Source organism: Mustela nivalis, assembly GCF_964662115.1.
Source record: "Mustela nivalis genome assembly, chromosome: 1".
NCBI classification, from domain to species: Eukaryota; Metazoa; Chordata; class Mammalia; order Carnivora; family Mustelidae; genus Mustela; species Mustela nivalis.
In genome coordinates this window covers 200,275,576-200,290,717 of record NC_139020.1, presented here as the reverse complement: position 1 = coordinate 200,290,717, position 15,142 = coordinate 200,275,576, and the positions used below count along the sequence as shown (strand labels likewise).

The following is a 15,142-nucleotide window of genomic DNA, read 5'->3' as shown; positions in this document are numbered from 1 at the left end:
GTTATCATTCAGCTCTCCAAAAAAAAGTCGTTTGTTTTTAAGTCCTGTCTCACTGATGTGGTACGACCCTGAGCTTGGTTATGTCGTGATGGCTACCAAGTGCAGCTGGCGGCCTGCGATGGCGAGCGCACACCTGAGCGGCGAAGTGGGCCGCGAGCCCGGTTGTGGCCTCTCCCGGGACTTGGGAGGGTGGCAGAGTGGCGGTCTATAGGTGTGTTTTGTAAAGAGAACAGAGAGTTGGTCAACCTCCCGTGTTGTTGAGAGAACTTCTCCTGTATTTATAGTGTGAAAGAGCGGCCAGGGATACCGGCAGGTGGTTCCTGGAGGCGCTGCCAGACGCCAGCGAGGGTTAGGCCCTGTAGAGGGCTGTTCTGTAGGTGACAGCGAGCCCGTGAAGACTCACCAGCAGGGGGCGCCTGGGTGGCTCAGTGGGTTAAAGCCTCTGCCTTCAGCTCAGGTCATGATCCCAGGGTCCTGGGATCGAGCCCCGCATCGGGCTCCCTGCTCAGCAGGGAGCCTGCTTCCTCCTCTCTCTCTGCCTGCCTCTCTGCCTACTTGTGATCTTTGTCTGTGAAATAAAATGAGTAAAAATTAAAAAAAAAAAAAAAGACTCCCCAGCAGACAGGAGACGGGTCGCGTTGGAGAGCTTCTGCCGGCAGCATGTGGAGGGGTGGGTGGGAGGGGGGAGGCCGAGACAGGAGTGGGGGAGGGGGGGCAGCTGCCCACAGTAGTTAGGGCAGATCAAGTGCTAGCCAGGCCTGTGGGAGCAGGGATGTAGGAGAGGGGGCGGATTTGGAAAGAGATGTAGGACTTGGCAGTTGACTACAGATAAAAGAAAGACCGACCCCAGAGGACTCCTAGGTTTCTGCCTGAGCCAGTGGGACAGGACACCCCGAGGAGGGGTGGGTTTGAGGGGAAGACCTGCCCGTAGCCGCCAGGTGGAGACTCTGATTGTGAAAAGTTTTCGTTTTGTAGAAACTCGGGTTGGCAGGTGCTACTTGATTAATTTTATATCTTCCTTCTCAGGCAGATCAGCGGTTTGTGTGGAATGGTCATCTTCTAAGAGAACTTTCTGCCCAGCCAGAGGTAATGGACCCTAATAAAACCTGCTTATCTGTTTCAGTCCAAGTTCTAATTGGCTACACATGTAAAATGGCTGCCTAATCACCAGGGATTTTGGTTATAACTCAGTTTATAACTTAGGAGCTTTGATAGGTCTGCCTCCTCGCATTGTTCTGGTTTGAAGAAGCCTAATGATTTTAAGCTGATCTCCCATAGAAGCCTTAAAAAGAAGAAATTCTTACATAAAAGAACATTGCTTTCTGTGAGTAAGAGAGAAGGGGTCCTGGTGGGTCAGTAGTGGAGAAATGAGGGGCCCCACGAGGTCCCTGGGCAAATGCGGAACTCTGCATTTGTCTTCAGTCACCCGAGAGAGACACGCACGGATGCCATCTTCCTCTGTCCTTCGTTGGTACAGATGAGGGGGAACAGGGAGGCCCAGCCAGGAAGTATAACATACCACACCTAGGTTCATAGATTTGCCTAGTGTCTTTATTTCTTTTCTTTTATTTTGCTTCTTTTGGAAAAGTAGTTTGAGCTGTAAACCTTAGCACGGGTATCTCTTTTCCCCAGAGCAGTGAAGGTGCTATAGGCAAAGACTGACAGGGAGGGAGGTAGATGTCTGGTGGCTTCATGCAGTTTGATTAGTGTTCCAGAACCTGCACACTTCAGCCTAAATGATTGTATCACATGCTCAAATCGTGTTTTAATTGGAAAGACAAGAGTATGTGAGAGACGTTTTTAAAGAAATTACCCATGAGTTTCAAACCTTATTTGTATATTATCTCCATAACACCCGCATATTGTTACATAGTGTAAGTATGTTTCATGCAGTGATTCTTTTCATTCGAAGAGCATGTGTTTTCCTCAGCGTCCTGTCTCTCTTCATTTCAGGTCCATCGGTTCGCGCTTCCAGTGTTGCACGGCTGTATCCTTTCCAGTTGTCTACCTGTCCTCAGTTCTGTATTAGTACGAGGCCGATTTAGGAACAATCCCATTCGGATGAGGAGAGTGTTTTAGAATGAACAGAAATTGCTCTTGATAACAAAATCAAACCCATTACCATAAAATTTTAGAATACTGGTTATAAATGATACCCCCTTCCATTTTTTAAATGAACTTTTTTTTTTCAAGATGTTATTTATTTGACAGAGAGAGAGATCACAAGTAGGCAGAGAGACAGGCAGAGAGAGAGGGGGAGAAGCAGGCTCCCTGCTGAGCAGAAAGCCTGATGCGGAGCTCGATCCCAGCCGAAGGTCCCATGACCCGAGCTGAACACAGAGGCTTAACCCACTGAGCCCCTCAGGCGCCCCTTTATTTACCTTTAATCTAATGCTTTAATAAGTTTCTGGGTCACACAGTTTCAGTGTTTGAAGTACATACAAACAGCTGGGCAGGAGCAGCAACCTCGAGGCAGGGCCATACCTAGGCGACGACTATGGATGGACAGGAGGGATCCAGCTCAGGGAAGGAGCCAGGTCTGGGGCATCCAGGGCCCTGCAGGCTCTGTGTGAGCTGTAACGGTGATCCGAGTGGACATCGGCAGGATAGGACAGGCTCACTGTGACAGCGGTGTGGAGAGCGGGCCAGAGGCGAGCGTGGGAGGGTACCAGGCTAGTTAGAGGCAGTTACAGTAGTGCAGGCCTGGGGCCGGGATGGTAGCAGGGATGGTGGTGGAAATGATCAGGCTCTAGATCTGTCTTGAAGGTAGAGCTTACAGAATTTTCTGAAAAATTGTACATGGGCTATGGAAGAAGAGGGTTTAGTACGAATCTAAGGTTTCTGGCCACAGTAAGTGTAAGGAAGCCAGCCAGCCAGCCATCGATGTGTGGAAGCGTCTGGAGGTGGGGGTGAGACCAGAGTACCCAGAGTTCCATCGGGACACGCTGACCTTGAGATGCTCTAGCTTCCAAGTCAAGATGTCACAGAAGAAGGTGGAGTAATGGGGCGGGAGTTTACAAGGGAAGGTCACGGTGCAGACATAAATTTGAGAGTCATCTGGGCACAGATGGTGTTAAAGCCATGAGACTGATGAGTTCATCAGAGGAAGGAAAGCATCTAGAGAAAAGCAAAGGCCTGGAGAAAGAAGATGGCCTGAGGGAGTTCTAGACGGTGAAGAATTGCTGAAGCCACACACTGCAGACCTCAGTGAGGACGGGAGTGGTGGGGGGGTGGGGAGTGCTGGCGCGAGTGAGCTGGAAGGACAGGAGAAATGAGGGTGACCCAGCGAAGGGCAGCGAGGAAGAGGGGAGCCACCCAGGTGAGTGAAGCAAATGGAAAGACTGCAGGCTCGGGATAATCAGCTGATCGGGTGCTGGTTGGTTCAGTGTGAACATTCGAGAGGGAGATTATGTACGTGCTCCCCTGACTTGCCTCCCCAAATGGCGGATATGACATTTGAGAAGGTTTCGCAGAAGGGGAGAGCACAGTCACGTGCTGGAGTGACGTCCTCGTGGTGTGTGACAGGTGCACAGGTCCTCCAGCACCGGGAAGGGAAGCGGACAGGTGGATGTGGACGCCAGTTGGTAGAGAGCTGTGGCGGGAGAACAGGGGGATGGCTTTTATTTCCGCAGAGGACCAGGAAACTGTGTCAGTGGGAGGAGGGAGGAGTGTTGGAGGCTGAGAAGGTATGGCAGGGGCATCCAAGTGGGAGTGTGTGGCCCTGGGCGGAGCTCACTGATCCAGACCGGAGGTGTTTCTGTTCTGTCATGGTGCTGGGCTGCTCTGTGGTTTTTATTTTCTTCTTGTTCCTTCCATGCTTTCTGGATTCTTTAAAGTGTGTATGTATTTCTCTTGTAATCTAAGGAAATGATTCATAAAGCAGTCACTCACCTTCTGTGCTATCCTTAGTTCTCTAAGGGCAGGCTCATACCTTACTCATCTTTGTGCCCTGACCCAAAATAGGTAGTGGGTAAATGAATGAATAAATACAGCCTTAGATTCTTCTCTAGTGCTGTGGGTTTTAAAGAAAAGTGAATTGGGAGTTCAGGATGAGTCATCGTTAAGTCTGATGGTCCCAGGTCAAGGAGAAGGGTGACTCATTGGAAATTCACATTGCTGGTGTCCATCAGGACCATCACTTTGAAGAACAATTTGGCATTCTCTTGTGAATTTACCAGAACTTCCCCTTGCATACCCAATATGTCCATATGATGGGTGTTTGCAAGAGTGTTCATAGCACCACTGTTGGATGGAACCAGCACCACGAGTTCCCTCCGAGGAGAGTGAGGGCTCTCGTGGTGTGGTGCTTGCACATGGCACACGGCACCGGGGAGGAGTGGCCTACTGGCTCGTGCTCGCCAAGCATGAATCTTAGGAACTTATTGGTGGAAATAGACAAGGGCTGAAGTTGGTCAGGAACATGGTGCTGTTTTTACAAACTCAAGTCTAAGCAAGCCACGTGTTTTTAAGTCATGGTTGCCTGTGGTGAAATTAAAAAGGCAGGAGTATGGTCTCTTGAGAATAGTTGCTGCTTCTGGGCAAGAAGGCACTTGGACAGGATGTAGAAGTTAACAGATCAGCATTTTGGTACTGTTCTGAAGTTGAAGAGGGTGGGTCATAGATACTTAATTTACTGTGCTGTTATGCTCTATAATGGATGATTCCAGTTGTGTTAAGAAAAAGTGTTACATGTAAAAGATAAGATGAGGGCAAACCCAAACAAATGAGAAAGCAGGAAAGGTAAGGCCTTCGAGACCGTGAAAGAAAAGTGTCTTTCCCCTTACATTATCAAGGGGTAAAGATGAAAAGTCAGAGTAATTCTTAGAAGAGTTTGGCATTTCCTAATAAAATCAGATGATGAATCTGCTCCATGACCTAGAGTCCTAGCTCCTTAGAGTCCCTTCCCCAGAATGTTTGTTTGCAGCACTTTTCTGCTAGCAGAAACTGGAGACAACCTGGACAGTCGGCTGGCCAGACTAGTGTAGCCCGTCTTCACCCGGTGGAATAGAATCCAGCCCCAGCAGTAAGGGAGCCCTAGGCACGTGTGGCTGAGCAAGGGCAAGCCAAAAACATACACAGTATGATCCCTTTTAGGTAAAAAAAAGTAAACTGTCCAGTCTAGCCAGCAGATTGCTCAGCGGCAGAACTAGAAGGACCAGCGAGGGAGTGGTGAACCGAGTGGCTAGCGGTCTGCCCGTGGACTGGATACGGAGAGGTACCCACGCTCGGTGTTTCAGAGCTGCCGGGGGTGTGTGGGGTGGATGCCTGAGCGGGTTCGGTGATGTTTGTTACGATCAGACAATATTTAATGGAAACACGTCATTTTAACCAATTCTGAGTATATATATAGTTTAGTAAGCGGCATTGCCTTCCTAATCAAGCCATCTCTCTCCCCACAATGGGAAGCAGTAGTTCCCCAGATATGGCTCTTTTTGCAAATATTTAGATACATTGTGTATTATTTTCTATTATACTTCCTAATAACATAGTTTTAAGAGACCTGCCATCTCCAGAGGCTTTCTGCAGCCCTTCATTCTGGCACAGAGGTAGAGAGGCGGGGCCCTGAGGGCTTGCCTTGTGCGTTGCTGAGTGGTAGCAAGCAGGTGGACAGCGGGTACCCTTTACCAGTTGCTAGGGAGGTAGTTTTAGATTAAGAAAAGCTTTGGGGGGAGATACTGTTTTTTTCTTACTCGGTTTCGCTTTTCCTGTTTCAAGGAAAAGGTAGAGTCAGAATTTGTTTCTGGATAATCCTTAAATCACAGTTGGATCTGTAAATCTTCATATGTATACCAACTGTTATCACTGATTTGTATTTGTAGTTATACATATATTTCTCTGGTTTCTTTAATTGCAGTAGCCTAGCACCCTGCCCTTTTCCATTTCTTATTTGAAGGCAGAACTACTTTATGTTTTTCATTCTAAGCAGGGTCTTTTGGCGTTGTAGATAATTTACTTTTAGAAAGTGGTTGATGATAGCAGGGAAAAGAAATCATATTTTCAAAATACAAACAATATAATCAACCCCTTGAACATACTGTCTATATATCATTATAGGACTACTGACTTGACCAGACTTCACAGTTGAATATTACAGTAGTAAAGGCTTGCGAACATTCCTGAAGAACCCAAAAAGATTGTACATTCTTGGTTCATTTTTCTCTTAAAGACAATGTTGTTCTTTCCAGGGTAAATAGGTTCAGATGTCCTCTGGAAACAATACCTATGATTTCTATAAATGTTAATATTTTTCTTAACCTAGCTAAGTTATTACTATGCACTCGTGTTCTATTAATGGAAAATACTTTGACTGGATTCTCATCTCAAGGAGGAGTTGTTTCAGAGCCGGTGTGCGCTATTACGTAAGAGGTGAGATTGATATTGTGAGCGTGATTCAGTACTGGGTTTTATCTGTCACTAATTAATGTTTTGTCATACGGTGACATGACTATAACCTTTTGTATTTCATTTGTTCCCATTATCATTTGATAGCCTCACTAAGTATTATCTCCTGCTTCATTATAATAATTAGGTAGGTTTTCTGTGCTTGCCTGCAGCTACTGTAGTTAGTATGGCAAATGTTAATGAGACCCATAGGTTGCTTCTTACTGCTTTAAGAGGAATTACTCATGTGGTTCGCTGGATGTCTGAAAGCTAGTTGAACTCAGTGTAGTTTCAGCAGCCTAAACTCACACCAGAAAGTATTTTCTTTTATTACTCTTGGTTTCTTTGTATGCATAAAGCTAGACATTTGACTTTATGCCTTCAACTGTAAAGATTGACGTTTCGAGCATTTATTCCCTAGGATTTGTACTAGCAGCACGCTAATTGACTTAAACCAGGCTTTTTAAAATCTGCATTAAAAATTACTGGCTTTATGAAAAGAAGTTTTTCCTAACTCGTCCCATTTTCTTTTCTTTCTGTCTTTTGTTTTTCTTTTTTTGTAAGCCAGGGTGTATCGGAATAAAATCCTGTGGGCCATTAGATCAGCGGTAGACATTTCGGGCCACAAAGTTTTAAAGGTTATTCCCTTATTATAGGTAATAAAGCAAAAGAAAGGCATGTAGTAAGTGAACTGGCCCAAAATTGCAGAACCAGAATTGGAATCAGCGACTCCTTCATAACTAGATTTTCTTGGTTGAAGATATAGTCTTCGTTAAATTTTTGAATGGGTAATGCATTCATGTAGTTCAGGTATCAAGAAATGTAAACAGATATGCAATACAAATACTTCTTGGCTTTGAGGCCATCTGCTGCATCTTACTCAGTTGTTAGCTTCTTATCCTTTCAGATCATTATTATTTTTTTTTAAGATTTTATTTATTTGACAGAGAGTTCACAAGTAGGCAGAGAGGCAGGCCTAGGGCAGGGCGGAGGGGGGTGTGGAAAGCAGGCTCCCTGCTGAGCAAAGAATCCAATGCTGGGCTCAATCCCATGACCCTGAGATCAAGACCTGAGCAGAAGGCAGAGGCTTAACCCACTGCGCCACCCAGGCGCCCCCAGATCATTATTTTATGCTGTTACAGTTGTGTGTTCTCCTCCCCCTTTTGTAGACATTGGTTCTATACTGAGCACATTTTCTTGCACCTTGGTTTTTTCTGTTTTTTTTTTTTTTTTTTTTTAAATTTCATGTATCTTGGAAATTACTTCATAAAGGTCTCCCACCCCACCTGGCCCCTGGCCCCCCTCCTGTCCTTCCCTCCTTCCCTCCTTGTGCCCCGACCCCCCACACCAGTCTCACTCTAATTTCTGAAAATACTCCTTAATGAGAATTATGGAAAGAACCCAAGTAGAAGATGCTTCTGACAAGTAATCTTAGAAGGTTTTGAGGAAGCTTTTCATTTCCGATTTGACTCAGTAATTTTGTCCCCGTCACTATTAACAAAACCATCTCCCTCACCTTAAAATGTTATGTTTGAGAACTAGATAGAAAAGGGTGTTAAGAAATATTTGAGTTGGTTAAAAAAATCTGTTGATTTCTTTACGATAACTTGGTAATTTGAGTCAGGGACCAGCTTGAGAGTTGCCTCTACAAGCTTCTCGTATGCACGTGGATTATGTGAACAGATTGTAGAGGACTGCTTCAAGCGATTGAAAGGACTAACTGACGTTAAGACTGAACACTTGAGAGCAGTGCTTTTCTAAATGAAAAGCATGGAGTTACAAGAATTCTAGGATCATAGAATTTTTGTGCTTTTATTTTGATAATTAAAATCATTATAAGCATCTGCTGGACCCTTTTCCTTATTACAACAAAATACTGTTAACATAGTGACCCATATTTGCATTTAATATTGTGTTTAATGGTTTTAACTTTCAAGATAGTGTTTTTCAAACTGGGATCTGTGGGCATCCTGTCAGGGGTCCTTGAGAATTTGACTTTTCGTGAAAATACTTTTCAAGTTTGAGAAACACTATTTCAGAGAAATTTTATATGTCTAAACAATTGATATATCAAACAGCAACCAACTTCATCTATTTATTAATAGGTCCTTAATACACTGCCTTAAGCCTGTTGGAATGAGTGAGCTTCTGGTAGCTTTCGGATGGTGTACCATGCATTTGTCTGAAATTGATTTTTACAAGTATTTTCCCCCTAATATGAACTGACTTAATTCTTTCCAAGTTTAAATGGATTTTCTGAGTTTCTGATGGGTCTCTTACATAAGAAATTGAGTTAACTTTGACTTTTTTTTCAATTTAGGAATTGATTCTGAAGGCCACGCCGCTAACTTTGTAGAAACAGAACAAATTGTGCACTACAACGGGAGCAGGGCCTCATTTGTACAGGCAAGTGGCCGTGGCCGTGAGGCGGCCCGCCAGCCCTCCTCTGCTTCCATCGGACTTTCTGCCCTGGTGTTGAAATTTCCCTCGGCTCCCCTGCTTCTTAAAGTAATACTGTTGTCGGAGATGTGGGGAAATTTCCCTCAGAACAAAGCTACTCCCTTCACCTGGCGCTCACCTGCCTACATTTCCTGCCCTTGAATTAATTAAATCCCTACGGAGAGGGGAGGAAAGGAGGTTGAAGGGTTATGGAGGTGGAGCTACTTCCCCGCTTCACCCCCTCCACTTCTTCAAGGCAGTGATGATGGCACAGAAGGTAGCTGGCGAGGGCGTTACACACCCAGCATCTTTGGGGGCAGTCTGTCCCCTGTTGCTGCCTTACGGTGCTGTGGGTCATTTGTTCTCTAGAACAGTAGTGGCTCAGCGTATTTGTAAGTTCATGAACATTCTCATTCGAGGACCAATAAAGCATTTTCTAGTTTTACCATCATGTCCGACTACGTGACAGACACAACTTAATAATTGCTTGTAGATAAATTCATTTATTTTGGAGCTTAGGGAAAACACAGAACTGTGCCCTCCCCAGGTAGTAAACGTGTATATAAAGCCAGGAGGAAAAGTCCTTTCTGAATGTATTCCCACGGAAGCTGTAGGAGTGGGTACCCACAGACTGCTCTCATAGTTGGTAGATTGTAGTCATGCTTTTCCCTTTGCGGTCAGTGATGCACACACACCCCAGACAGGAGATAAGCTGAGAAAAACAAGTTTGTGTATATGTTTCTTTTCATATTTCTCTTTTTCTTTTAGACTCGTGGATCAATACCTGTTTTCTGGTCTCAAAGACCAAACCTCAAGTACAAACCACGGCCGCTAATCAACAAAGTAGCAAATCACGTGAGTATCTTCTATGCTTTTCTCCTTGGCTAAAAATAGGAGTTTCGTGTCATGAATCCGAATCCTCACGAGTCAGAAGCCAGCATCTCTGCAGCCATTCTCTCTGGTTCCGGCACCTGCTGAACCTCTGGCCCAGACGCTGCAGAGATGGCACATTGGGAATGCGGAAAACTCGGAAAACTCGTGGATGATGGGACAGCATGGCGGATTCAGACTTCAGAGGTCCTGTAAGATTTGCAGCTTCATGGCATTCTGTAGTCCTCGGTGTGTTCTGTTTGAGGCCGTGCTTGGAATTAAAATATGGTATTTTCGCTCAGAATCTAGCGGCTTATAATGGCTGCGTACGACATGCTATTTAGAACGCCTTGAAGACCTGGTCCCAATCCTAGTGTCATTCTCTCGAATATACAAACAGCACATTGAAGGAGATACTTTAAAAAGTTTTATAAATATAGTGTCATTTGGTAAAGCGTATAATTCTTTTTTCTCTTTCTAGATGGATGGTTTCCAAAGGCATTTTGATTCACAAGTAATTATTTATGGAAAACAAGTAATAATCAACCTGGTAGGTTTCTTACTTGTTTCTTGGGGGGAACAAAAAAAACTTCACATTTGAAAAAATACAACATGTACCATTTTAACTGTTGTGAAGTGTGCAGTTCAGTGGCATTAATGTGCTCGAAAGTGTTGTGCTCCTCACACCATTGACCATTTCCAGGACTTTGCATCACACCAAACAGAAATCCAGTGTCCGCTAAACAATAACTTCCTGTTATCCTTCAGCCCTCAGCCCCTGGTAACCATCTACTTTCTACCTATATAAATTTTACTATTCTAAGTTCCCCATGTAAGAGGATCATAGAATACTGATTCCTTTGGGTCTTGCTTATTTCATCGAGCTTAATGTTCTTAAGGTCTGTCCACGGTACAGCATGTATCAAAATCTCATTCCTTTTGAGGACCGGATAACATTCCTTTGTATGTTCCATACTTGGTTTATCCATTTATCTGTCGAGAGACATGAGGTTGTTTCTACATTGTAGTTACTGTGAATAGTGCTGCTCTGAACATCAGTGTGTAGGTATCCATTTGAATCCCTGCTTTCATTTCTTGTAGGGCTATACCTAGAAGTTGATTGCTGGATCATATGGTGATTCTAGGTTGAACTTTTTAAGGAACCACCACTATTCTTCACGGTGGCTACTTTTACATTCCCACTGCAGTGTTCCAGGGTTCCGCTTTCTCCACATCTTTGCCAACACTTGTTATTTTCAGGGTTTGTTTTGTTTTGTTTTTTGATTATAGCTGTTTTTATGGTCCTGGAGTGGTGTGTCATTGCGGTTTTGATTTGCATGACTAGTGATGTTGAGCTTCTTTTCATGTATATATTGGATAGCTGTATGTCTTCTTTGGAGATAGGTCTACTCAAGTATTTTGCTCATTTTAAATCAGGGGGTGGTTGTTTTTGTTGAGTTATGGTAGTTCTTTATATATTTTGCAACTAATCCCTTATTAGATGTGCTTTGCAAATGTTTTCTCCCATTTTTTTGTGTTTTTTTGATAACTGCTAGTTATAGGTCTATTCAGATTTTCTGTATTTTTGTGATTAATATTTTGGTAGATTGTTTCTAGAAATGTGTCCATTTCATCTAGCTGGCCTGGTTCATTGACCTACAAATGTTCATTGAATTCTGTTACAATCCTTATTATTTCTTCAAAATCAGGAGTAATATCCCATCTGTCATTCCTGATTTTTTTTTTTTTTTTAAGATTTATTTACTTGACAGACAGAGATCACAAGTAGGCAGAGAGGCAGGCAGAGAGAGACGGGGAAGCAGGCTTCCTGCTGAGCAGAGAGCCCTATTCAGGGCTTGATCCCAGGACTCTGGGATCATGACCTGAGCTGAAGGCAGATGCTTAACCCACTAAGCCACCCAGGTGCCCCTGTCATTTCTGATTTTAGTAAATTGAGTCTTCTCTTTTTTCTTGGCCATTATAGCAAATAGTGTGTCAGTTTTGATCTTTCAAAGAACCGGGTTTTGGTTTCATTAATTTTTTCTCTATTTTACTATCCGTTGTTTATCTCTAATCTCTTATTTCCTTCCCTTTGCTAGCTTGGAGTTTCATTTGCTGTTCTTTTTCATTCCTCAAAGTGTAAAATGAGGTCCTTGATTTAAGGTCTTTTTTAAAAAAACATTTTAGTTATTTATTTACTTGAGACGGGGAGAGAGAGAATGTGAAGGTGTGCGAGCAGGCGTGGGGCAGAGGGAGAGGCGGGAGAGAGAATCCCAAGCAGACTGTGCTGTGAGTACAGAGCCCGAGGTGGGCCTCCTGTTTTACAACCCGTGAGATCATGACCTAAGCCAGAATCACTAGTTGGCCATCAGCTGACTGAGCATTATTTTTCAATGTATGTGTTTATAGCTGCAAATTTCCCTTAGTGCTGCTTTGGCTTTATTGCATAAGTTTTGGTATATCGTATTTTGTTTTCATTTGTCTCTGTTTATTTTCTAATTTCTCTTGTGATTTCTTCCTTAACACAATGATTGTTTAAGAGTGTGCTGTTTAGGGACGCCTGGGTGGCTCTGTCAGTTAAATGTCTGCCTTCCACTCAGGTCATGATCCCAGGGTCCTAGGGGTGGAGCCCCATGTCAGGCTCCCTGCTCAGCGGGGAGTCTGCTTCTGCCTCTCCCTCGGCCCCTCCCACCCCCACTTGTACACTGGGACACTCTCTCAAATAAATAAATAAATAAATAAAATCTTCAGGAAAAAAAGAATGTGCTGTTTAATTTCCTCATATTTATGAAATCTCTGGTTTTTCCTTGTTATGGAGGGTTAGCTTCATTCCACTGTGAGTAGAAGAGATACTTTGTATGACAGTTACTGAATTTGAATATGGAATATTATGAAGACTGGTCTTGTGGCCTAACAGCTACTCTGTCTCGGATACTGTTCCACGCACACTTGAGAAGAATGTGTATTCTGCTGTTGTTGGGTGGAGTGTTTTGTTTATGTCTCTCGGGTCTGAAGGTTGTGTTTTCCTACTGATCTGTCTGGCGGTGCTGTCCATTACTGAAAGGGAGCTGTTGACATCTTCAGCTATTGTAGAATGTTTCTCTCCCCCTTCAGTTCTTTCAGTGTTGCTTCCTTTGTTCTTGGGCTCTGATGTTTGGTGTGTGTGTATCTTCATTGTTTTACCTTTGTGGTGAGTGGACTCTTCTATCACTATATAATGTTATTCTTTGTCCTTATAACAGTTTTTGACTTGAAGTCTGTTTTGTCTCATGTTGCTAGAGCTGCCCCTGCCCTGTTTTGATTACTAATTATTTGCATGCAATATTTTTCCATCCTTTTACTTCCAGATTACTTATGTTTTTATTTTTATTTTTATTTATTTATTTATTATTATTATTTTTTAAATATTTTATTTATTTATTTGACAGAGAGACAGAGATCAAAAGTAGGCAGAGAGGCAGGCGCAGGGGAGGGGAAGCCGGCTCCCTGCTGAGCAGAGAGCCTGACTTGGGGCTCGATCCCAGGACCCTGGCATCATGACCCGAGCTGAAGGCAGAAGCTTAACCCCCTGAGCCACCCAGGTGCCCCTTTATTTATTTATTTATTTAAGATTTTATTTATTTGACAGAGAGTTCACAAGTAGGCAGAGGCAGGTGAAGAGAGAGAGGAAGCAGGTTCCCCGCTGAGCAGAGAGCCCAAAGTGGGGCTTGATCCCAGGACCTTGAGATCATGACCTGAGCCGAAGGCAGAGGCTTTAACCCACTGAACCACCCAGGCGCCTCTACTTGTGTTTTTAGATCTAAAGTGATTGTTTTATACAGCATATGGTTGGATCATGTTTTTTAATTCATTCTGTCAGTCTGTGCCTATTGATTATAGAGAGTCAATCTATTTATACTTGAAGTAATTACTTCTTTGTAGAGATTTAGTTCTGCCATTTTGTTCTTTGTTTTCTGTACGTTTTATAGTTTTTTTTTCCCCTTGTCTTCCTCTATTACTGTCTTATATTGAATTTTTTGTAGTTATATATTTTGATTACCTTCTCATTTTCTTTTGTTTGTATTCTGTGGATATTTTCTTTTTGGTTACCATGAAGGTTACATATAATGTTTTAATTAAAGTTGTAATATTTGGGGTGCCTGGGTGGCTCATTTGCTAAACGACTGCCTTTGGCTCAGGTCATGATTTCAGGGTCCTGGGATCAAACCCTGCATTGGGCTTCCTGCTCAGCAGGTGGGGAGCCTGCTTCTCCCTCTCCCACTCTCCCTGCTTGTTTTCCCTCTATTGCTGTGTTCCTCTTTGTCAAATAAATACATAAAATCTTAATAAAAAAATAAATCAATAAAGTTGTAATATTTAATTTGAATTGGTATTAATCAACTTCAGTTTGCATACAAAAACTTGATTCCTATAAAGCTTTGTTTCTTTTTATGTTATTAATGTCACAAATTACATCTTTATACATTTTGTTCCCAGTAATGTAGATTTATAATTTCTTAAATGCATTTGACTTCTGAGTCCTGTAAAATATAAAAAAATGGAGGTATGGATCAAGATTATAGTAATGCTGCCTTTTATATTACCTTCACAGGAAATCTGAATACCTTCACATGGCTTCAGCCTGTTTATATTCTTTCATTCCAATCTGAAGGATCCCTGTTAGCTTTCCTTGTAGCCCGGGCCCAGTGATAATGAGCTCTCTCAGCTTAAGAACGTCTTAATTTCTCTCATTATTATTATTTTATTTTACTTATTTATTTATTTTAAAGATTTTATTTATTTATTTGACAGAGAGAGTCACGGTGAGAGAGGGAACACAAGCAGGGGGAGTGGAAAAGGGAGAAGCAGGTTTCCTGCCAAACAGGGAGCCCGATGTGGTGCTCGATCCCAGGACCCTGGGACCAAAGGCGGACGCTGAACTGACTGAGCCACCCAGGGACGCCATTCTCTCTCATTTTTAAAGGACAGTTTTGCCAGATACAGAATGTTTGGTTTAGGGTTCTTTTCTTTCAGTGCTTTAAGTAGATCAGTCCCTGCCTTCTAGCCTCCAAGTTTTCTGAAGAGAAATGGGCCTGTAGTCCTATTGAGAATACTTTGCATATAATGTGTTTTTTTCCTTCTTGTTGCTTTTAAAATCCTCTCTGTCTTTCAGTAATTTGAATAGAATGTGTTTGGTATGGGTTTCTTTTATCATACTTGGAACTGGGTGAGCTTATTGGATTTGAAGATTTATGTCTTTCATCAAATTCAGGAAGTTTGGGGGCATTTTTTTTTTTTTTTTTTTCCTTTAAAAAAAGACCTCTAGGCTTTTCTCTCTCTCTTTGCCTTCCGGGACTCCCAGAATGGATGTTTGTATCCTGGTATTATCCCAGACATCTCCAGGGCTCTGCTCACTTTTCCTTATGCATTTTTCTTTCTGTTCCTCAGACTTGGCTAGTTCACTTCTCTCATC

The 15,142-nt window shown here is 43.0% G+C and overlaps 1 protein-coding gene across 1 annotated transcript in view; it reads left to right on the top strand.

Moving 5' to 3' along the window:
* Window positions 1–15,142, top strand: part of SACM1L (SAC1 like phosphatidylinositide phosphatase) — a 60,177-nt gene that overhangs the window by 27,384 nt on the left and 17,651 nt on the right. Inside the window, exons 6-11 of the mRNA XM_082705718.1 lie at window positions 1,027–1,086; window positions 1,954–1,987; window positions 6,265–6,366; window positions 8,702–8,787; window positions 9,589–9,675; window positions 10,172–10,240. Of these exons, the coding sequence (XP_082561844.1) occupies window positions 1,027–1,086; window positions 1,954–1,987; window positions 6,265–6,366; window positions 8,702–8,787; window positions 9,589–9,675; window positions 10,172–10,240 (438 nt within the window). The remainder of the gene's footprint in view (window positions 1–1,026; window positions 1,087–1,953; window positions 1,988–6,264; window positions 6,367–8,701; window positions 8,788–9,588; window positions 9,676–10,171; window positions 10,241–15,142) is intronic.